At 47.1% G+C, this 22,639-nt stretch overlaps 9 protein-coding genes across 9 annotated transcripts; 2 read left to right on the top strand and 7 right to left on the bottom strand.

Moving 5' to 3' along the window:
• Window positions 1-774: 774 nt before the first annotated feature.
• PGRI_033500 (GPI anchored serine-threonine rich family protein) lies at window positions 775-1,745 on the top strand (the record flags this gene model as incomplete). The annotated part of the gene is made up of 5 exons (XM_040791063.1): window positions 775-826; window positions 879-957; window positions 1,015-1,149; window positions 1,207-1,511; window positions 1,555-1,745. 5 exons carry the CDS (start codon window positions 775-777, stop codon window positions 1,743-1,745), a joined length of 762 nt encoding a protein of 253 aa, XP_040644119.1.
• A 509-nt stretch (window positions 1,746-2,254) lies between these two features.
• Window positions 2,255-4,366, bottom strand: PGRI_033490 (antibiotic biosynthesis monooxygenase family protein; the record flags this gene model as incomplete). The annotated part of the gene is made up of 6 exons (XM_040791062.1): window positions 2,255-2,673; window positions 2,721-2,959; window positions 3,011-3,078; window positions 3,136-3,216; window positions 3,633-4,123; window positions 4,180-4,366. The coding sequence occupies 6 exons, from the start codon at window positions 4,364-4,366 to the stop codon at window positions 2,255-2,257; spliced, it is 1,485 nt and encodes a 494-aa protein (XP_040644118.1).
• A 576-nt stretch (window positions 4,367-4,942) lies between these two features.
• On the bottom strand, window positions 4,943-6,122 carry PGRI_033480 (aldo/keto reductase family protein; the record flags this gene model as incomplete). Its single annotated transcript, XM_040791061.1, has 3 exons — window positions 4,943-5,839; window positions 5,897-5,979; window positions 6,041-6,122. 3 exons carry the CDS (start codon window positions 6,120-6,122, stop codon window positions 4,943-4,945), a joined length of 1,062 nt encoding a protein of 353 aa, XP_040644117.1.
• Window positions 6,123-6,994: 872 nt separating this feature from the next.
• On the bottom strand, window positions 6,995-8,359 carry PGRI_033470 (Aldolase-type TIM barrel; the record flags this gene model as incomplete). The annotated part of the gene is made up of 7 exons (XM_040791060.1): window positions 6,995-7,069; window positions 7,124-7,460; window positions 7,510-7,741; window positions 7,793-7,901; window positions 7,970-8,098; window positions 8,166-8,209; window positions 8,281-8,359. The coding sequence occupies 7 exons, from the start codon at window positions 8,357-8,359 to the stop codon at window positions 6,995-6,997; spliced, it is 1,005 nt and encodes a 334-aa protein (XP_040644116.1).
• A 1,369-nt stretch (window positions 8,360-9,728) lies between these two features.
• On the top strand, window positions 9,729-12,797 carry PGRI_033460 (non-ribosomal peptide synthetase; the record flags this gene model as incomplete). The annotated part of the gene is made up of 1 exon (XM_040791059.1): window positions 9,729-12,797. The coding sequence occupies one exon, from the start codon at window positions 9,729-9,731 to the stop codon at window positions 12,795-12,797; it is 3,069 nt and encodes a 1,022-aa protein (XP_040644115.1).
• An 863-nt stretch (window positions 12,798-13,660) lies between these two features.
• PGRI_033450 (translation machinery-associated protein 20) lies at window positions 13,661-14,098 on the bottom strand (the record flags this gene model as incomplete). Its single annotated transcript, XM_040791058.1, has 1 exon — window positions 13,661-14,098. The coding sequence occupies one exon, from the start codon at window positions 14,096-14,098 to the stop codon at window positions 13,661-13,663; it is 438 nt and encodes a 145-aa protein (XP_040644114.1).
• An 843-nt stretch (window positions 14,099-14,941) lies between these two features.
• PGRI_033440 (YchF/Obg family ATPase) lies at window positions 14,942-16,524 on the bottom strand (the record flags this gene model as incomplete). Its single annotated transcript, XM_040791057.1, has 3 exons — window positions 14,942-15,493; window positions 15,724-16,281; window positions 16,450-16,524. The coding sequence occupies 3 exons, from the start codon at window positions 16,522-16,524 to the stop codon at window positions 14,942-14,944; spliced, it is 1,185 nt and encodes a 394-aa protein (XP_040644113.1).
• Window positions 16,525-17,154: 630 nt separating this feature from the next.
• On the bottom strand, window positions 17,155-20,686 carry hir1 (putative histone transcription regulator Hir1; the record flags this gene model as incomplete). The annotated part of the gene is made up of 5 exons (XM_040791056.1): window positions 17,155-17,252; window positions 17,314-20,079; window positions 20,148-20,366; window positions 20,459-20,533; window positions 20,650-20,686. The coding sequence occupies 5 exons, from the start codon at window positions 20,684-20,686 to the stop codon at window positions 17,155-17,157; spliced, it is 3,195 nt and encodes a 1,064-aa protein (XP_040644112.1).
• Window positions 20,687-21,626: 940 nt separating this feature from the next.
• On the bottom strand, window positions 21,627-21,892 carry PGRI_033420 (uncharacterized protein; the record flags this gene model as incomplete). The annotated part of the gene is made up of 2 exons (XM_040791055.1): window positions 21,627-21,747; window positions 21,801-21,892. 2 exons carry the CDS (start codon window positions 21,890-21,892, stop codon window positions 21,627-21,629), a joined length of 213 nt encoding a protein of 70 aa, XP_040644111.1.
• Between the last annotated feature and the right edge of the window lie 747 nt (window positions 21,893-22,639).

Here is a 22,639-nt window from a genome sequence, read left to right as displayed (position 1 = left end):
TGTAAGATTATTAGACTATGGTGATCTTTGCTCGAATGGCAGTCGATCAACAATATGCGGGAATTCCCGAAGATCAGGGTCCAGGCCATTAAACGAAATAAATTACCGCAGATTTTGCAAAGTAAAATACCGATACAGTTTAAGCGGTATTTAAAAACTTGGAAAAAATCTTTTCTTGTTTTTGTTTTTTTCCATTTCATGTTTTTACGCAAAGTTCACTAGCTCTTTGCCAAGCCTGTCTAGCGTCTTCTTTATCGGCCCTATCGGCGTACAACATCCATGGTAGGTGTCCATATCCATTGACGGCTATACTCCGAGTGCACATTTGTTTAGTACATTATGGTGGTCTCATTAAATAATGGAGCAATATGTTATAATTGGAAGTGTGGGATTCGTGCCTGAAACTAGCTCGTCGGCGAACCACGAAGATCTTCTCCTCTCCAACAATGGAACCTCACTCGAACCCTGATTTCCCACGTTTTGTAATATAAATCCATTAAAATATTATTAGAATGCTTTAAAACCGGGTAGCTTACTACCGATAGTTCTATTTTCAGGTGTATTTCCCGTATTGGGTGTCAGAGACATTGTTAACGGTTCATCCAAGGTTGTGCAATATCAGATGCACTGTTTGGTCACCATGTACTTAATGACAAGGATCTCTTAAATCTGAGGAATTTTTCTAACTTCCATCTTCAACTTCTCGCACTCACTCTTTCAAGCTCCAACGTCCATTCGTTTTTTAATCCACCACTTTCGCTAAATTAAGTCAAGATGCGTTTCTCTATCCTTCTGTCTCTCCTGCCTTTGGCCATCTCCGTTGGAGGTATGTAAAATCACCATATGATTGTGAGACTTTTTCTGACATTTAATTTCAGCTATCAACGTCACCGAGCCTGCCAAGGGTGACAAGCTCGATGTTTCCGAGTCTTTCACCGTGAAGTGGGATTCCGTCAAGTATGTTGACTATGTTCCCACCTTATCCTAGTCACAGCCAAAGCTAACCCATTATAGCACTGACGCCTCCACCGTCGACATCGTCCTGATCAACAACAATGTCTACCCCAATGTCCAGGAGAAGATCGCCTCCGGCGTCGAGACCTCCAAGGGCTCCTACACCGCCAAGGGTCTCAAGGGTGTTTCCAACGGGTAAGACAATTGCGCGATTATATGTCTCTGCAGTCCACTAACACTCAATGCGCTCAGCTCCGGTTTCCAGATCAACCTCCTCTCCACCGAGGCCCAGAACACTGGCATTCTCGCCCAGTCCCAGAAGTTCGATGTGACCGAGCCTGAGAAGAGCTCCTCCAGCGCCTCTACTACCGGTACATCTTCCACTGTCTCTTCTGAATCTTCTTCTGCCTCTGTCTCCGGTACCACTTCCTCTGCTTCTACCTCTACTGGTGCCCACACCACTGAGACTGATGCTTCCACTACTGGTACTTTCACCCCGGGCGTTTCTATTATCAACCCCTCCACCGGAATATTTACCTTTAGCTCCCTCACCACTAGTATCTGCCATTGAAAAAGCCACTGACATCTCACTCCTTACAGCCTCCGGATCTACCTCCACCGGAACTACCACTGGCACCAAGACCTCTGGTATGACCACCTCCGCCACCGGCTCCGCTACCGGCTCTGCCTCTGGCTCCGCCACTGCCACTACCGCTCCCAACGCTGGTATGGCTCTTGCTGCCCCCGCTGCCGCCGCTGGCCTCATCGCTGGTGTCCTGGCTCTCCTGTAAATTGCAACTTGAAGATTGGCTGATGTGCCGAGCTTCGGTATTTGCCGAGGCTCGGTACAAGTTCGGCTTCGAGGTGTGGAGATTTGAGAACTACGTTCTATGAATTAGGATATATATGGAGGAAGGGTAATGAATGGATGGATTTCTTTGCTTTGCTTTTTTTTTTTTGCAGGTGGGTGTTCGTCCCTTCGAGGTTTCATCTATGGATGTAGACTGGGGATGTAATCGATGATGCATGTATGAGCTTGCTTTTTTTTTTTTGCTATGTTTCATAAATCCATCCTAGGTTTCTACTTATTGTTGTTATTTAATATCCCAGCCCGAGAGGTGCTGTCTCTAGGATTTAATAGAGTCAGCTTATTTTATTTATGCCGTTACTTCACATTCCTCTATTCCCCGCTACCCACCACGTGGGGTTGGGGCATCTGAGATCCAAATATTACATTCTTCTTTATCAACTTTGAGCTTCGGTAAAATTCCACTCGCGGACATGTAGTACGTTAGAGAGGCTAGGATTCTGATGTCCTCTCTTCCATCCCCTGTTTTGCTCTTTTGGCATTTCTACGGCGCTCTCGCTTCCTCTTGTTAGCGTCTTGCTCAGTACGCATAGGTTCGCGTCTCTTATTCATGTTTCCCCTGTTCGGGGGTGGGGTCCTGATGGTCTCGTCCTCGCTGCCATCCATTTCGTTGGCCTTCCGGTTTTCAAGAGATCTACCCTCCGTCTCCTCTGGATTCATGGGCTCGCCGATGGATACTTCCCCGGTCTCATCCTCTGTGTGATTTTCTGTCTCATCTTCGCTCTCGTGCTCGCTCTCATTCTCGGTCTCTTCGGCCTCATTCTCGGTGACCATATCGGAATTTTCCTTTCCTTCCAACATCTTTTCCCAATTCTTCAATCTTTTGCACTGATCATTGGCAACGGTCGTCTCTGCGCTATATTAGCTACAAACTTACTTTGCGCCACTTAAAACTAACCTGCATGTCTCTGGATTTCCTGCATGAATTCCCCCAGCCGTTCATCGATTTCAGAGGCTCTTGCGATGCAAGGGTCAGGTATCTCACTCAGACTCTCCCAATCGACTTCATCTGAGTAATCTATCGGGATACGTTCGCCTCCTGGTATAGTTCCAGGTAAAGTATAGAAAGCTTCCTTCAATATAGGGTTTATGGTCTCTATGCTTCCATCCGGGTTTTTAGAGTAGTACCGGCCATCCCTAAATATTTAAGCGCCAGATATTGAAAGTGTACAAAGAGGGAAAACTCACAAATGGACATAATGATAACATTCATTTTCACCCTCGCGGTCATATTGATGTTTGCAGTACCAACTTTTCTATGATGCGGAGTTAGATTTGAGCAATGGATTGAACATAGTAGAAGCATGTCTCACCCTTGGACTCATACTGCTGAACAACTTTTGAGCAACAATCGTATACTCTCCAAAGTCATCCTTCAGGGGGCCTTGGTTTGACTGATAATTTTTTTATCATTAGAGCGCGTATATTATGGAAGAGGTGTTTAGGCACTTACTGGAGTATCGGAGAAGTCGGCACGTTGAGCCCGCATCCGGATTGGTCTTCCCGACAAAGTAGAACTAGCAACCCCCATTATTATTCTGGATATGACAAATTCGAAGCATAGAAAATATGAAGCTATTCAGTGGGCATCAATAAAGACGGGATATCTGGAAAATTCTGCCGGTTTTTCTTTAGGACTAGTACAGGTGGGTCTATGTGTATACATTGTGGGAATATATATAGCGGTGATCTACATGGTGAATTGTGTTGTTATTTTTAATCTAGTTGAGCAATAGTTTGAAATCCATTTATTTGACTGACCAATGTGACATTATTTAAAAACCCGTGTTATTCATGACTTAGGAATTACCGGCTGAAACTCGACCTCGTAGATTTCCAACTCTCCCTTTCCTTCAACGAGCTGCGGGATACCACCCAGAACAGCATTACGATCCCATGCCCTCTGTCGGATTTCTGCGTTCTTCCATGTCACAATCGACATCCACGGTCTCTCTGGTCCTTTCCCGGGGCGCTCTTCGTCCAACGTATCATCAATGCACCAGCCACTAGCAATACTCAAGGACGTATCGTTAGACCCGAGAAGATCTGTGTTCACAGTCCGAGAGACTCGGGAGAAATCATCTTGGAAGTCTTGGGTCAAGGATCGTGCAGGGAAGAAAGCAAAGTAAACATCGGCCATGTAATCATTGAGCTCGACCAGAGGCATGATGCCAACCCCTTCCTCGTAGGTTGTGTGGAACAAAGTAACCGCTCCAGCAACAATTGTATTGAAGTCGTTCATGAAGGATTGGTAATGCGGAGCAGTCATGAAGTTGAGATGAGACTGCAAATCATCCCAATCTTGTGGAGACCGTTACATACGAATTTTGTGATTGAATCTTTCTCATGGGACTTACCAACAATCATAATCATCACGGTAGGGTCATTTTTGTCCAAACCCCATACCATGCGCTGGTATCCGGGCTGCACAAGTGTGTGCTGGATTGATCTGTTGAGGGTCTTTGCTGCCTCGCTATTCTCAACACGTGGATCGGCACCTTTCACAAGGGGAATGATGGCCACTTCTGATACGGGAGCACCCATATTCGGAAATTGTATTGACGAAATGGTGTTTGAGGTAATGCAATAATAAGCATGTAGAAATTGAAGAGAACAGTTGTGATTTCTATTGCGACTGGGAGGGTCGACGCTATATACTGAAGTAGGCCTGACAGAAATGCAACCAGCATGTTGCATGTATTCTCGAAAATTCCAAGTTATCCTACCGTGTTCATTATTTAACGGTGACCTGCTACTATCTAGTCGGTCATCGGAAGCCAGTCAAGCAGATTCCGGTCAGAATGATACGAGTTAATCTATACAGCCAAGGCAAGCCCGAAACAGGAAAGATAGCCTTGGTCACATTAGTATATTGCAGCAAACAAATTAGCCAGACACGACTTCGTCATATGGCTAGATTTGTATCACAAGAATATATCTCGTGCACAAATGGCAAAAATTTAGTTCAAAAACAATGATAAATTGCAGAAATGAGCTACATAGGGTTTGGGATATGGCATCAATCACGTGCAATCACAGAATATAGACTAACCAACCAACCATAGTATGCTAGCATCGTGTCACCTTCAGCCGGTTGTTACCGAGGCCTAGAACCAACAGCTACCAATCGTATACCTTGATTTCAGGAAAAACCATTGTTGTCGTGGACTTCCCAATTTTACCGTCCAATTCCAAAGTTGCCAATGCTTGCACATCCTCCCATGGCAGTTCCTTCAACATAAGATTCTCTTTTTGATGCTGTGGAGAGGAGCTCCTAAATACCGGCAGTGTAGATCGTTGAACTGCCCAGCTAAGCAGCACCTGACAGACAGTTATGCCATTCTTAGCCGCAATTTGTTCAACTGTTTTATCTTTTAACAGAGCCGTTCCACAAGGTGCGAACGCCTTAAAAGGAAAGACTCCAGACTCGTATCTGAAAGACGCAAATGGACTGTACGCCATGACCAGGATGTTGTGCTCTAGTAAGAATTCAAGCAGTCGCTGATTGGGAAACCAGGGATGGCATTCGATCTGGTTGCATGAAAGTGGGACTTCGTCGTCATCGTTACTTTGTGCACTAAGGATCTCTTGCACATGTTCAATATCGAAGTTCGAGACTCCAATCGATCGAGTCTTCCCACAGCGAACTAAGGCCTTCATAGCATTCCATGTCGGAATAGAACTGCCTCTACCTCCATTCAGCGCAGCAACCGCTGCTGGACAATGTTCCAGGCCTGGAATGAAGTTGCCTTTGTCATCTGCTGCACAGCCCTGGTCTCCCAGAGTCGTATTTTCGCCCATCCGCGCTTCACGGAGGTCCCCCGTCGGCTTGACTGCGACAGGGTGGTGGATCAGGTATAAATCGACATATTCAATCCCTATTCGCTGGAGGGCTAGGTCCAATGCAAGTTCCACATTTTGCGGAGCTGCAAAGTTCGGCCACAGCTTATGTGTGATGAATATCTCTTTTCGCGGGACGCCGGACTGGCGAATCGCGTCCCCAACCTCAGCATCTACCTGTGGAGGTAAGACTGGTCAGATCATGGAAACCAAAAGCTCAACTGGACGACATACATTGTATTCCCATGCACAGTCAAGATGACGACATCCGGCTTGAATGGCTGTGCGAATTGCCTGGATTGTTATTTTTGGGTCACCTTGGAAAGACAGTAAGTAGCCGGATTTTAATCAACACTTAATCTTAACCCCATGTCATACCACTTGAGCTCCAACCCTCGATGTTGAAAGTTCCAAATGCAGGCGAGGGAACATGAATCTGCTTGCGGCCTCTGATATTCATTGGCAATGATTTGAAAGTCATTTTGTCTGTGGTAACTCTCGGGCGTAGATGGCGTTGATACTGCCTAGATGAAAGCCACTGGGGCAAGATCTAGCTGAGAGACGAAAGGGGGAAAAGCTTGTTTGTGCCCTAAGACTGGAATTAGAGCGGCTGAATAGAACAAATATATGTAGACTTCAGGAAATACCGTAAATTCTCTCCTACGTCTCAATCCGGCTGATGAGAAAATATCAAAAATACTAGCAAGTTCAAGTACAACTCGAGTTACTCGGTATTTACGCTACAAAGGGGAATACAAGCACATGCATGGTGCATGCATAAGGGCTAAAATAATCACAATAGCAATCTAGACTGTACTCCGCAATAATCAAGGAATATAGCTGCAAATGTAGCCTATTCTAAAATGATTTCCCGTGCGGATTCCTTTTCCAGTGGAATATCAGTAGGCCAAGGCCCGTTGAAGGGGTATACGTTCTACAACATGTGAATACAGAAATAGTATCTACGTGGTTTCATCACATTCTTAGTTTTTCTTTTAAGGATCTTATGAGCTTCGGAATCTCGGATTCAGACTTAGTTCGGTGCAACCTACCCTAGTGCTATGAAGCAGAGAAACGAGTACTGCAGTATAACGTCGTGTTTAGAATGGAACTGAAATAGACCGTGCAAGCAAACTAATCAATTAATCCTATGCAGGCCAATATAGAATGCCAAAATTAATCTCCGCTAACCGGCATGGTTCAGAATCGTCTCTCATCATTCATGTCTTACAAAATTACCTCTCATTCCACATACTTTCTTATTGCTATATACGAATCACCTATCCGAACTTGGTTATTGTCACCTTTTCCCTCTGACAAATCCGTTATAAACTAACTCAGCAGTTGCTGGTGGACTTTCATAAATTCTTCACCTTTGAACTGAAAGTCTGAAAATATTGCCAGCACCTAGGGTTGTACTTGTTAGCACAGGTAGTTTCTATCTTGATCAAGAAGACTAACCTGCATCAATTTGTATTGGCCTTGGCCTTGATCGCTGCAAGAAAAGTCATGACGATAGGTTCTCTCGTCATCCAAGTATGAAGGATAATCAGTACTGTCAATGACAGAAGTTTCGCCAAATAGAGATTGGCTTTCAATCAGGCGTTTGCAAGCAGTACTCTTTTGAAGGATGCGTAGGTCATCAGACGCGATGGTCAACGCGTCCACACCAGCCAACTGTAGGATCTCATCAACCGAGAGCGTGGCGCATGCTTTGACTTTCGTGTTCATTGACTGCTTCTTGTAAAACTGCTGTGCCTGGACGCACAAACGAAGAAGAGGAAATTTATCCGAGTATCTGTCACCAGTAAGCAAGACGGTTTGGTATATTTAAAGAGACGGCGTACTTATTATCGAAATGCGCTTTGGCCTCGTGAACGAAAGGTGAGATGGAAACACAACCTACCTCACCGGCCAAGACGACTTGTTCCATCGTAAATACCGTCGTTGCCAGAGTCTTTATCCCGCAAAGTGCCAATTCCCGACAAGCCTGGAGGCCTTCCCATGTAGAGGCTACCTTTATGACCAACCGATTGGTGTCAAAAGTGGGATCAAGGAGATTGCAGATTTTATGTAACCCTAACGAATTTCTGTCATTACAGTTTGAGTATACCATTAATAGCAACGTACGCTTTCCAGTCTCAACAATCTTCTCCTTATGGTACGAGTAGCTCGTATTTGCCATCACATGCACAGCGCCAATAATGTTTGGAATAATAAAAAAGGCTAGCCGAATCGCCTGCACGAGTCCAAGTTAGATCAATTGAAGGGGCAGTAAAAATCAGTCACTTGTAGTTTCGTGCTCACCATGACTTCAAATGCTAGCTCCTCTAGTCTCAGCGTGGAGAATTCAGACTTCACTTTACCACTAAACGCAAGGACTTCTTTCACCAGACTATCGTGGCGTGGCTTGACCGTCTCCCAGTAGATCTCTGCCTATCAGAAATACAATTGAAGTCAGTCAATTCGCCCGACGTCCATTTTCGAAGCACAATGTTCATACCGGATTAGATGTTCCATCGATACATCCTGGGACTTCTACCGACACTGATAGGGGAGAGTTATTAGCATATGGCATTGGACTAGAAGAAAGGATGAAGCGGAAAGTAATTTTATACCGTCAACATCAAAGCTATCGATATCGACCTGGGTCTTTGAGCGCAGGTACTGGAGCAGATTAATCTGACACTCATCCATTTTTGGGCTCCGTTAGGTACTAGATAGATATGGGATGTTTCAACAGTAGTTCAGGGATATCCAATAGAGTTTTGAATTCCACGTTTTGCTTAATCGCCCTCAAGAGTAGGGTTCTTTTATAAACTTCAAGCTTGGGTTGCTTTAAATGCTGGGCTTCGGATAACCTAAGGCTACGCTGAGTAACATACTATCCTATCTCCGCTCACGAGGATGTTCCTTCTCTAAAGCTACAGCTCGGCGGCACCATATTGTGACAATATATTTACCGTGAAGGTTCATGATAGAAGGCCGCCAAACTATTGGAGATATCATCATGCATGAATATGTGCATGAAGGCCACATGTACACCTCTAAACCTTGTCGTGATGCTTGAAATTGACCTCCCCTGCTTACCAGGTCGTTGGGAGCCAGAGAGCCAGAGACACGAGGCTGTATAACGTCGGATTTTAGATGGAACCGAGCGAGATAGTCTAAATAGCCCAATCACTTAGTGATATGCAGACCACTGAGGAATTACTCGCTAACTGCCATGATCTAGAATCCCCCGGATTTACATGTGTTCACACACTTCATCATTTCCGGTTGGTATACATATTCCCTGTCCAAGTCCTGTCATTTATTCACTGGTGAGATGGGCTTCCATTGGTATATGCATGTGATATGAATGCCAATAAGCGGGTTTAATCTCGGGCTGTCTTGACAAGCGAGATATACTGTACGCTACAACGATGGCCACTGTACGGTGTCGCCATTCTGGCAGCGGGGTACTCCCACATGTCTTTACCCAGATAGGTAACGGCTTGAATAACGCCATCGTGAAACGTATCACAACTTTATCCAACAGCCCTAACTTCGAACTGGGATGACGTATGTAGAAAACAAGCTTCTAGGCTGTTAGATTACAATACATTGCTTCAGAATGAGCTGAATTATACGTGGCAAGAGGTATATACAACATTTGAAGGGATATATGTAAAATGCAAAACGATCCTGCACAGATATCCTCCTCACTCATGTAACAGCCTCTGGATTCAATATCAATTCTACAAAGCCTGCTGCTCAAGATCTGCAACATGATTTTAGCTCTTATACTACATCTCCTATTGCATCATGACCAAGGCATTGTGGGTGACACGATCTGTTGATCTCTTCATTGCCAGAATCTACTGGTTTAGATCGCGTGACACACCAAACAGACGTAGGACTTCCATATAATAATGATAGTATCAACAAAAGGACGTAGACTCTTGGGGATAATTAGGTTGGATGATTGGCAATAAAACCTTGTACCTATAACCTGAACCACCACTATAAACCCCAGAGGCGGCATCCTTTGGTCTGTGTTTCACATTTCTGTCCTGATTTCACTATGTCGTCCTCTCTCCTCCGTGAGAGGATTGATGCAAAGTTTCTGAGGCATATTGGGCTTGCTCCTCTTTTAAAAATACAGGCCCAACTTCTTGGCCCAGCGATAGCCATAGAACATGGCAGGAATTCCGTCTCTTATGAGGAGTTGCACCTCAAAGCCCTCCACCTCGCACAGCTGATCCGACTGGAAGCACCGGAGCCAGGAACTCCAATTGCAATCGCCATCCCCCGAGGAGTCAACCATATATTGGCGCAAATTGCCATTATCTATGCCGGCGGGACCTGCGTCCCCTTGGACACAAAGCAACCGGATATATTCCTCCAGAAGCTTCTCAAACACCTGGATATCAAGCTGACTTTAGTGGACATCAAAAATTGTAGTCGATCTCTAGAGGTCAACAATATCCTTGTGGACCATACGCTGGACCCTGAAATATCTGAGGATTTTGAAGTCTCCTCCAATGGGCCATCAAGCTGTTCACATATCCTCCACACCTCAGGTACAACGGGGGATCCCAAAGCCGCCCAGATTCTAGCTGGCGGAATCATCAACTTGGCATTTGATTCCACCTTGCCATTTCAAGAGGGCGAACGCTTTGCTCATATCGGCAATATCGTCTTCGATATCACCCTTTTCGAAATCTGGGTATGCTTGTTGAGAGGTGGGACGGTGGTGGTCTATCCACATAAGATAGTTATAGACCCCGTTCTCTTTTCACAGAGCCTCCGGGAGGACCGAATTGAGATCGTGTTTATTACCACTGCGTTGCTAAACACAATTATCAACACCTGCCCGGGGGCATTTTCCACCATCCACACTCTAATGACCGGTGGCGAGATGATCAACGTGTCGGTGATCCGGAAGATATTCAAACACGGCCCTCCGGAGCGAGTAGTCAACATCTATGGGCCGACAGAGTGTACCGTGTTTGTCATCTCGCATGTGATCACTATAGCAGATATTCACAACGGCCACATTCCACTCGGGAAGCCAATCGATAATTGTCAGTTCTTCCTTGTCGACGAAGATCTCAGTCCAGTTCCGACGGGCAGCGAAGGCGAACTGGTAATAGCCGGTGCAGCAGTTGGTGGAGGGTATTGTAGGAATCCACTGGCCAACGCCAAATCGTTTATAAATCCTCCACATCTTCCATTGAAAAATCTCGCGAAGGGATTTCCGCGTCATGCCTACAGGACAGGCGATATCGTATGTGTCGATGAGTCTGGTTTGTACAATTTTGTCGGCCGCCGCGATCGTCAAGTCAAGATCCGGGGTCATCGCGTCGAGCTAGAGGGTCTCGAAAATATTATCCTGGGCACGAATCTCGCCTCCGCCGCAGCAGTTGTCAAGGTCGAGCCCGAAGATGCCGACACGGGCTCAGTCCTGGTTGCCTATGTTGTACCGGAGAGCAGTGGTATCGACCGGGAAACCGTAGCACAAGCATTCTTCAACTGCGCTCCTCACCTTCCAGCACCTCGTGTTGAGTTTCTCGCGGAGCTTCCATTAGGAAGGACAGGAAAGTACGACCGAAAGAAGCTTGAGCAGCTGTATATGGAAACGATTAAAGTCAGGCGTGAGAGTCAAGTGCACTCAAGCGGAAAGGCTGACTCCGTGAAAACATGTCTGGAGAAGCTCTGGCTCGAGATACTGGGGTATCCATTAGACCGCCTGAATTCCTCCGATGACTTCTTCCATCAGGGCGGAACCTCACTGCAAGTCGCATATATGATCGGCCGAATTCGAGCTTTGCTAGGAATTGAGCTGCGATCTGGGGCCCTATACGAGAATTCTACACTTGGTCAGCTTGTACAGCTGGTGCAAAAGCTCAAGGATGGAGCAGTTTTGCCAAACGTAGCAGAGGAAAAAAGCAACCTAGCTCGTGATTCGTTGCTGGGCCAAGACATACAGCCCAGTCTCAAACCGACTATCGACTGGATGGACGCTTCAGAAGGCCGAGTATTCCTCACCGGAGCCACGGGATTTGTCGGTGCCTTCCTTCTCGCAAAACTCCTATCTACACCGCAGGTCACTCAAGTCGCATGTCTAGTTCGCGCCCAGGACGCGCACGCAGCTCAGCTACGCATCAAGAAAACATTAGACAAGTACAAACTACGTGGTTTTCAGGAGAGCAAAATCATCGCCATCCCCGGCGACCTGTCACTCCCACACCTCGGCCTTCCGCAAGAACAGTACGATCACTATGCAACCTGGTCGAGTGTGGTGTTCCATTTAGGGGCACTGATCAGTTACATCCAGCCGTACTCCTGCCATCGAGCATCCAATGTTCTGGGAACATTAGAGCTGTTAAGATTTGCCAATCACTCCCGACCAAAACGGCTGGTCTACTCCTCCAGCATCGCCGCGTATGGCCCGACAGGATTCGTCCAAGGAACCAAAACCGTCTCGGAGGATGAGCGACCACTGGGCCACATCGCGGCTCTACAGTATGACACGGGATATTCGCAAAGCCAATTCGTGGCGGAAAACGTGGTCTGGAATGCCATCCGCAACGGTTCGCCAGCGATCATCATCCGTCTCGGGTATGTTCTAGGCCACAGTCAGACGGGCAGAGGGAACCCGAGTGACTTTGTCGGTTGTCTCATGTCATCTTGTCTTCAGCTGGGTTATTATCCCATTGTATCGGGACAGCGTAAAGCGTTTGCCTCAGTGGATTTCGTGGTGGATGCGATGCTGAGAATCGCTGCCTCCGAACAGAATGTGGGCCATGCTTATAATTTGATACAGCCAGAATCCATAGATCTTCAGGAAGCTTTTGGCCTGATCAGTGGACAGTGCTCTCACCCGCTGCAAGGTATCCCATTTCCTCGCTGGCTGGAAATGTGTGTCTCTGATGCGACGAACCCGCTGCATCCCTTTCTTCCGCTATTCCAGGAGGAGATATGGGGTGTCCATACCCGTTGGGGAGTTCAAGAAAATGCCCCTCGCTTTGAGATCAACAACACTCTCCGGGCTCTTCAAGATAGCCCAGAGCTGCTTGCGTGGACGTCAGCCCGGGACCTGTTTCAGAGGTACATTCCAGAGTGGTCTTCAACTTCAAGCGATCTTTGAAGGATACAATTCACGTATTTGTTAAACCACACGAGTATTGAAAACTCATCGTGTCCTAGAGCATCGGGGACCAGTCTCCCTGCGTAGAAAATGTAAATACATTATATTCTTTGTCCTTTATATTTCAGTCCCCGTGGCCGCGCCACTCTCCTGGATCCTGTTGGAAGCAAGGCAAATACTAACAGGTTGAGGTAGTGGTAGGATTCGGCGTCCGCATTACAGCGATACATATGCTTGCAGTACCAATCGCCCTAGGATAAGGTCAGACCCATATATGAGACATCCAAAGTTCCTACCCATTGGTCTTTTACCTGGGCATTGAAGTTTGCTCTGACGATATAGTATGGGCCGAATTAGTCCCAGTATTGCCGCCGCGGGACACTCGTATCGAGCTGAAAGGTCTTAAATTATTGCTTTGCTCGCATAAATTCGCTAGCATTGACTTACCGGGTCAGACCATAGCCGGTATTTCCTGCCCTTAGAAGCCATCGTGATATGTTGACTGCGTCCAAAACATGAGGAAGTGGGTATTTAAAGCTAAGAAGCTGCACCCCACAAAGCAGATACATCTACTTCTATATATAACAATGCAAAGCACTACTCCGTACTCCGTACATTAACAGCTACCCTAATAGCCTCAATACCTGAAGAATCTATCTCCATTCAAACACCCAACACCTATACAGCCTCGATACAAGAATCCATCTACATTCAATCCATCTATCCAATTGACCAATTGAACCAATCCAGATCCTCGTCCAGGGGAATATTTCATTTAAATCATCCAACACATACAAGTAATCATCATACGTGCAGAGAGGTATAGTTCCAGTCCAAACCCGCCCAATCCCATCAATATTCTTTTAATCCAAATGCATTCTCCAAAGTCCATCACCAAGATAATGCCCCTCATCAATAACAACACCCTTTCCTTTACTCTTAATCTCCTCAGTTCCAACCTTCAACATGCCAACCATACAAATCTCCTCCTTACCCTCGGCCTTAACACCAACAATCTGCCCAGCCTCAAGCGCATGCTCGGCATCAGGTAGACGGCCACCGGGCGAGGTGAGACCGGGAGCCATGAGCGTTGCGCCGGAGAGCACGAAGCGGATGGCACCGCGGTCGATCTGGATTGTCGGGATGGCGGTGGGGTAGGCGTGGATGAGGCGGAGGTGAGGGACTGGGGGTCCGTCAATGGGTTGGAAGAAGAGGGGGGTTGAGTCTATTGTGTAGAGGGTCACGCGGTCGGGACTGGGGTTTGTTAGCTTCGAGTTTGTAAAGATGCACGGCGGATTCATGTTGAAAGCCGGGGTTGCTGGAATCGAAGGGGGATCGGGGACTGTACAGTTTCACGGCTTCCAATGAGGCTTTCTTGGGCATGATATCTTCAATGAAGGGCTCGAGGCCTGGGTATGTCTCCAACAGCTTTTGGCGGAGACCGCGCTGCACTGAGGACTTCACCTTAGACCGGTTGCTTGGGGGGATACTAGATGGAGTATGGATGTTAGCTGGTGTATTTCATAGACCTTTGCAGCAAGATCTATCCTGTAGGAGGTGTATATATGTTGATAGGGAGCACTGGACAGCTCCTGCGGTCTTTGCGGTGCATCAAAACGGAGGGAAATTTGTGATCCCATTTGACAGGTAGGGGCTCCGATCAAGTCATTAGACCAACTGTTGGATTGCTGCACATTAATTGAAGGATTTAACTCACTCTTTCTTAAACATGATGCTGGTTGAGGATGTGATAATATAAGAATCAAGCTCTTGATACGCAAGTGGGATGCGCGGGGGATGTGATCACGTGATTGATAGAGTGCTTTACATTTTTTTCTACTTGATGCTAGACGGCTCAGAACAGAATGAAATGGATGATCTTGCGCTGTAGATATGAGCTGTTGTGGACTTCATGTGGTCTCCAAACATCAAGTCAATTGAACCATCTACAACATACAAAAAGGAAATTAGGTTTATCCTACGACACAAACATCTCCAACCTTGCGAATACAGAGCTAATGATTTGCACCAGGCAAGTCAAATTAAATTGGTTTAATTACAGATGAAAAAATCTACAATCGGAAAACATATTAAGACTCATCCACAGTAGTGTATCATTTAAGAGAACTATTGTCTATGTGCACTTAGTGCTTAGCAGCACCGGCCTTGATGAGCAAGATATCGCCGTCCTCAACGACGTAATCCTTGCCCTTGGTCATAATCTTACCAGCAGCCTTAATAGAGTTTTCATCACCGTACTCACGGAGAGCAGCGTAGTTGTACACGATAGCCTGAATAAAGGTCTTCTCGAAGTCGGTGTGAATGACTCCAGCAGCAGCGGGAGCCTTGATGCCCTTACGGATAGTCCATTGGCGAACCTCATCTTCACCAGTGGTGAAGAAGCTGCCCAAGTTCATGGACTGACGCATGGTAGTAATGATCTTAGGCAGACCGGACTTAGTGCCAAGGGACTTGCACTCAGCCTCAGCGGCCGCATCATCGTGCATGAGGGTCAGACGCTCCTCGAACTGAGCCGAGACGGGAAGGATTGGGTCACCGGGAGAGTTGGTCTTGATCCACTCGAAGACCTTGGGGAGGTACTTGTTCTTCTGGCGGATGTAATCTCTCTCGCTCAGGTTGACAAGGTACACAACAGGCTTGGCAGTGAGGAGGAACAGAGGGTTGATAACTTCGACCTATAACCAAATTAATTAGCATGAGATTCTCAAAGAGTTTGAGTGGTGCAATCATGTAGAATTGGACTCCAATTTCAGCATATAACTTTTATTCTCAAGGTGCCCTCGGATTGTGAGTATCCTTTTAATGAGGGCACTCAACGAGCTGGGTTAAATTTCGAGCAGTGCTCTTATTCATCAGGTAAGGAGTTGGGTAGGGGAGAAAGGGAAGGAAAAAATTTTCAACATACCTCTTTGGGGTTCCAGTCACCCTTGCGGATGTCATTGCCATCCTTAAGGAACTGAAGGATCTTGGCAGTAGTAGCCTCTTCTTCCTTGAGCTTCTTCATCTCCAGAGACTGGCCTCCACGGCGAGTCTGCTTGCTAAGAAGGTCAAGAGCCTTCTCAACAAACTCGATATCCTTGATGCGGAGTTCCTCGTTGATGATGGTCAGATCACGGCAAGGATCGACGTCACCCTCAACGTGGATAATCTCAGCATCATCGAAGCAGCGAACCACCTGGAAGATGGCATCGACAGCGCGGATGTGCGACAGGAAAGAGTTACCCAGACCGGCTCCGGTCGAGGCACCGCGGGTGAGACCGGCAATATCGTACACGGTCAAGTTAGCGGGAACCTGCGACTTGGGCTTGTAGTGCTCGCAGAGCCAGTCGAACCGCTCATCAGGGACGATGACACGGGCCTCCTCGGGGTCAATGGTGGCATAGGGGAAATTGGCCGGGTTACCGAGGGAGGACTTAGTGATGGACTGGAAGAGTGTCGACTTGCCGACATTGGCAAGACCAACCTGAAGCCATAATGTTAGTCCATGGTTGAGAAGAGAAGAAGAAAAAAAAAGTGAGAGGAAAGGGGGCAAGGGGGTTTAAATAGTTTTCCGGAATTAAAAAGTGGACTGTGCTGTGTGGAAAAAAGGGAAGGAAAAAAAAAAGAAAGGGTGGGGGCCTAGCTCACATACGATACCGCTCTTCAAGTTGTTTCCTGGACGGCCCAGGAGGACCTTTTCCTGAACTTGCTGCTTCTTGGGAGGCATTTTATTGGATTTTTTCTTCTTGCTTGAGTAGAAGCGACAGAAGAGAGGTGGGAGGTGGGGGGAAGTAGAAAGGCGGAAGCGGGAACAAGGATGGAGCGCGCCAAATGCAGGACCAGCTGCGGATCGATCGACGATACGAAGGAAGAGGATAGAAGAGGTGGAAGACGTGATTGCGGTTGCCCACAGTAGTGGACAAGGTCAATGAATGAAAAAGGGAGTAAATGAATGCGTGTTTTTTGCTATCAAAAAAGCAAAGTTGATGCTGTTCGCGCCAGATATCGATTTTTCTGCCTGCAGAGCTATACACCGCCCACGTGAGAGTCAAGCCCTGACGACGTCACTGCCCCTGGAGCCCTGAAGTGGGTGTCACGTACGTAATACTGTAAAGCCCTAGAGGGTTATGAGTTCAATGTTGATCCTATAAGAACAGATAGTAAGATGGGAATAGGTTGACTTGAAATAAGAACGACCTTAGAGAACCTATGATACAAATACGCCAACTGAGATATATCATCTCGGATCTCGCCTCAGCAGAGATAAAATAATGCAAACCCTTTTGGCTAACCCAGCCCCGAACTTGTTGAACGCCGGCAAAACCAGAAGAAAGGTAAAGATAGCAAGAAAACATCATTAAAGATCCATTGCATCGCCATGCTCTGATGTGGTGTCGACCATATCCAGTAGCTTGGCATAAGGTACTGTCACACGTTGAAGGTCACGGTGTTTGCCTAGACGTTCGTTAGTAATTGAAGCGTTAAGAAAGGAAAATCGGAAAGAACAAAAACATACCAAGTGCTAGAATCACCTCCTTCAACAGTGTTTCCCGTGGCCAGCCACACAGATCATCAGATCCTTCGCGCCAGTTACGGCCTTCGCGCTCATTAGCCTGCAATTTCAAGACTCCCTCGCTGGCATCATCTTCGTCCTCGAAAAGACCGCCAATGAGACCCTTGAGGAGCTCCTCGACCTTCAGTTTCAGACCCTCGGCACCGATGCGCTTGGCGTACATAGACAGGTACAGCCGGAACTCTTCCTTGGCACCCAGGGACAGAGCAGCAGCGAGACGATTTTCAAGATGAGCAATGGATACGCTAGACTCAAAGGTCTCATACCCTTCGCGTGACAATAAAACCTTGATGAGACGCTGGAGGAAGTATGCTCTTCCGCGAAGGAGGGTCTCATTTGTGGTATTTCGCTCCAACCAAGGAATGATGCCGGCTGCGACAGCTGCCTTCGCATCCTTGTTATCTTGTTGTGCATCTTTGGCCTGCAAGTTGCTCACGGGTGCGTCTGTGGTGTTCCAGTACTGACTGCCAACAGCCCACCAGGTTTCCGAGATGCGCTGCCATGTGAACATGGATGGAGAGTAGGAGTATCCTTCGCCGTTGGACAAAGAAACAATAACACGGCCCTCCGAGTTAATGCGGGCGCCTGTTACTGCGGGAGCGGCGGTGGTGTTGGCGCCTAGAGTGTGAATCGCAGCATCGAGGACTGGCTGGAGGGAGATTGGTGGGTGAGGAGAAGACATATGCTTCACATTCCAGACATAGCACATGCCCACAGAGGATATGCATAGGATCCATGGTCCGTTGCACTCCAAGATAACAGGTTGTGCCTCGAGAACAAGCGCACTTACCAGACGACGACCTGCCGGAGTCCAAAGATAGATTGATCCATCCTCACAGCCAGCTGCCCACATGGTTTGATTACCAGTCACAAGCAGAACGGCCCGCGGTAAGAAATCCTGCCACAATGGCTGATCTCCGCGGAACAATGTCAGGCGCACTGGCTCGCGGTCCACAGCACGACCGGTCAGACTTGCTGGTGATGGGTTCCGAGCTTCGAAAACCACATCCACCCTACTCTTTGTAGAACTCGAGTCTGTACTAGGGCCAGGTGACTCGGTCGGTTTCCCGCTCGAATCAAGCGCGCGGAGAATGTGACTGCGAATTTTAGGGACTGCCAGACGAAGTTGGCTGACCGACATGCAAGGATTTGTGACTGCGGGACGAATGAATTCAGGAGTTGGCTGTTGACCGGTCACGGCAGATTGAACTTGAGCGGGTAGAAGGCCATCCGGAGTGTTGGCCATAATGGGAGTTGCACCGTTTTGACTGGCAAGTGCAACACGCTTTTCTACGCTTCCATCCTCGTCGCCTTCTATTTGGGCCAGCTTGCGCTTGTTTCCAAGAAGAAGAGCAGTCAGGCCACCCTTGGGTAGACCATCGAAGGGTTTTGACAGATCAACGATAGTAGTCGGGGCGTCAGCCTTGACCTGATTACTAACAGATGCCATCAAACGGGCTTGCGGGAGGGATGACTCGCCGGCGCCAGCTCCGGAGACTAGTAATGGAGCGATGCGCTTTTTGCCCTCCTTGGTGTACGTAGGGCGCTGCTTAAGTCTTTCCAACTTGGCTTTGTAAGGATCAGGCTTCTCTGCTTCTGTAGCGGCGGGCGTCGAAGGAGTTCCATTCGTCTGGGTCTTCGTAGCCTCGGGAGAAACAGCCCGAGCAGGTGTGGTCCCATTTGATGGCTGTGTGGCTTTGTCTCCATTAGCAGTAGGCTCAGTAGTAGGTTCAGCACTATCGCCCATCAGCGCACCCATTCTCCCTTCAACATGCTTGATCTCACCAGCCTTGCTCTTCTCCTCCAACAACAAGCTGTCGGTGGTTTCTGTGATACCGGCGCCCTTTCGATTAGTTCCGAACTTAGTGAGTGATTTCTCGTTCTCTTCCATTTCCGTGGCCCAGCCCAGCTCGCCGTCTTCAAATCTGACTGCCACAATTGTGCCATCTAGAGCAGTAGCAAATAGACACTTTCCATCAGGAGTCCATGCCAGGTCTGAGATAGCTTTGGCAGCCATTTCCTGCGCAACTACAATCGGTCGTGCGTTGCTCGTAATCCAAATACTAAGGGATTTGTCTCCACCGGCACAAGCAATGACGGTAATGTGGTGTTGGGGTACAGGCTGCCCATCGGCTTGCTTCTTATTGGGTGGCTCTGTTGCGTAAAGTCGTGGAGAGAACGAGCAAACCTCAACAGGTGCCTCATGTCCAATCAGGTTGATATCGCCATCCCATGATCCACGGTTGATGATGGCCACAGAGCTCACAGGACCGTTCACAGCGTTTGCAGCTGCAATGTGCATACCATCAGGTGACCAAGAGCAACGACGGAAATAGGCTGTCAAAGGAGAATTGGCAAATGGAGCTGTGATGGTTTGTTCAAGGACAAAATTGTTCATATGGTCGTGAGCTGAAGAATTCGGGGCGGGGGAGGTGAATCGGAAGATGCGAACAGTCCGGTCATCGCTAGCAGTTGCGAAATATTTGTTTGCTGGGTCGAAAGTGATGCCTTTAACGTGACTTTGATGGATCGCTATCGTCTTCAGTTTTTCGAATGAATGGCCAGACCACACCACGACCTTTGAATCCAACCCAACAGAGACCAATATCGATGAGTCGAAAGACCATCCGAGATCCTGAACATCATTGTCGTGACCGATCAATCGTCGAATTGTGCGCCAGTTTTCAACGGGGGGTGCTTCATCGGTACCTAATTATTTTCCCGCAGCTGTCAGTGTCTGCCTCCATCTCTCCATATCCAGTGTGTCCAAAACATACCAAATGTCGAGTGTGTAGGAGGGTTGGCGTCCAGTGTATAAACACAGACAATCTTGTCATCGGCGCCAGACGCAAGGTATTTCCCGTTGGGTGAGAATCGAACGGTATGAATTGTGCCTGAGTGGTTACTCATGGACGCCAGTTGTTTTGGCTTGCCCTCGAGTTCGGGAGTCCCGGTGCCGTAAATAGCATCTGTTGACCAGATTCGCACGTATCCATCTAAGCGGATAGCCAGTATGTCAGCGAGGATTCTCTCAACGGTGCGTGATCTTTGTGACCTTCCACCGCAAAGCAAAAAGGGCTAGGCTCACCTCCTGCAGCTGTAACCAGTCGCTTCCCATCTGGAGACACATCGCAGCTGTAAACCTCGAAATCCTTACGTTCACCTATTATCAGAGCAATCACGTTAGCAAATTTGGTCCTTTCATGGGATGGTTTGATTCCGCGCTCATGAGGCACTGTGTCTCCGTCGAGCAAAGAAAACCAGGATCAAGCTTCGTACCTCCATGGGTAAGCCAAACCGGCTTTATGATATGCATCGCGCCAGTCCCGGAGCAGAATCACGTTTGTCCGCTTGTTTCTGGAAGGGTTGGGTGACCGTGTCTTGAGATAAGGTCGTGCGACACGTATCAACACGAATGTGCGGCGCCGAGAGGAGGGGAACCCGGCGTGTCGGATCGCGGCTGGTTTTTAGGGCAATTAAATGAATTTGACGTGTAACATGGCACCAAAGAGCCAAAAGGAATTCCTCACAAGAGTTCAGAAAGAAAAAAAAAAATATCAAGCTCAATGAAAGATGAGACCGGAGATTAAAAGGGCGCGAATCCAAAAAGTCGCGAGCTCCAGATTTGCCTGGTCCGAGCTCCCGCGTTAATAGTCTTTTGAACTACAGTAAGGGCTAGCAGTTAACTAGCACTTATTGATGTTCTTTTTTAAGGGGTAACATTGTCATTTTATACGCTTTATCTTGTATCTTTTTCTGCTTACTGGTTTCACGAAACAAAGTGTTATAGGGCAAACATAGTTATATACCAGAAAGTATGGTCACTTGATGTATACTTAGACTGCCTTGTCATTAATGAATGATAGTAAGAATATGAAGATCAAACATTCCTGAAGAATCAGTATATGCCATGTTCCTAGTTCAATTATAAAGTCATGTTAGTCCTGGAGGGTCTCAGTGTCATTGGGCGTCATATCTTGGTGAAGGAGGGGTGAAAGACCAAAATCTCCCGATGATAGTGAAGAAGCCGTAAAATACAGATTATATCATCTAAAAAAAGAACCTCTATGAAATAGGTGGTTAAAGGGTTAGACAAGTACTTCTATGTGAGCATTGAGTGAAGATTATCTTACAGCCCTAGAGAGTACTAGATATGCTTAATACAACTACATCAACACAACATATTTATAAAGCAAAATCTGCATTGGTTATTCACAAGTTAATCATTCATCATATGTCTGACTTATATCAAAAATTTATTTCTTGCCGGATCCACCGGATCCAGATCCTCCAGAGGGGGCAGTGTAGGTCGAGCTTCCCGACCCGGTGTTGTAGTAGGTGCTTCCATTGGGGTTGGAGTAGTAGTAAGATCCATTACTAGAAACAGTCAAGATGTTTCAATTCCCTATGGCAGCTTCAAAAGTACTTACCTGTTGGAGTAGTGGTAGCTGTTGGAGTTGGACGCACTGCTGCCGTAGTCGCGAGAGCAATAGTGGTTGCCCTTAAGATTTGTAAGTGTCATATTGATGTTTGATACAAAGATGTTGCCTATCTTGTCTCAGGATGGGAAATTGGGGAGCATACCTGGCTGTTGGTGCCGGAGCTGTTAGTAGTGTATCCCCGACCAGAGCTAGACATGATGATAATGGTTTTGAGATGAAATGTAGAAGAATAAAAGAGAAAAGAGGGAAAGGGGAGGGATTAAAATACCCAACACTCGTAGACTTTGGTTGAAGTGGGGGGAAGCGGCAGTAGATCGGCGACAGTGAAACACTTAAGTATTTTTATGATTGACGGTATTTTTTGGATTTTTGGGCCTGTTCTACTCAAAATATGTATACGGTGTGCCTGGTAGTCAACTGCTGGCGAATTGAAGTGTGATATGGAGTTGAAAGTACAAATATAGCTCTTCATCCCGCCTCGAAAATGAGTATGTGATGTATCGACCGCCACTTGAGTAATCTATCCACTTAATCAATCTCACATGCAATATATATAGAAGCCAGGGAATGGGAAATGGTGTATATATTAGAGGCAACACTACAAGAGACACGAAAGCAGAGCCAAACAGGTCATGTACGTCGTAGGCGACGAATTGCAAGCTTATAGACACCAACTACTCTGATAACGACATATCTTACGCTAAAGATCTTCTTAAACTATGACATTAACTTCAAATATGAGCCATGATGAACCATTTTATTTATCTAACCAATACAATGGACTATTTATGACTACCCAAAGGCCACGCCCTCTTGAGACAATCTTA

This window comes from Penicillium griseofulvum (assembly GCF_001561935.1).
Source record: "Penicillium griseofulvum strain PG3 chromosome Unknown contig_85, whole genome shotgun sequence".
Classification (NCBI taxonomy): Eukaryota; Fungi; Ascomycota; class Eurotiomycetes; order Eurotiales; family Aspergillaceae; genus Penicillium; species Penicillium griseofulvum.
This window is presented reverse-complemented; position numbering and strand designations above follow the sequence as displayed.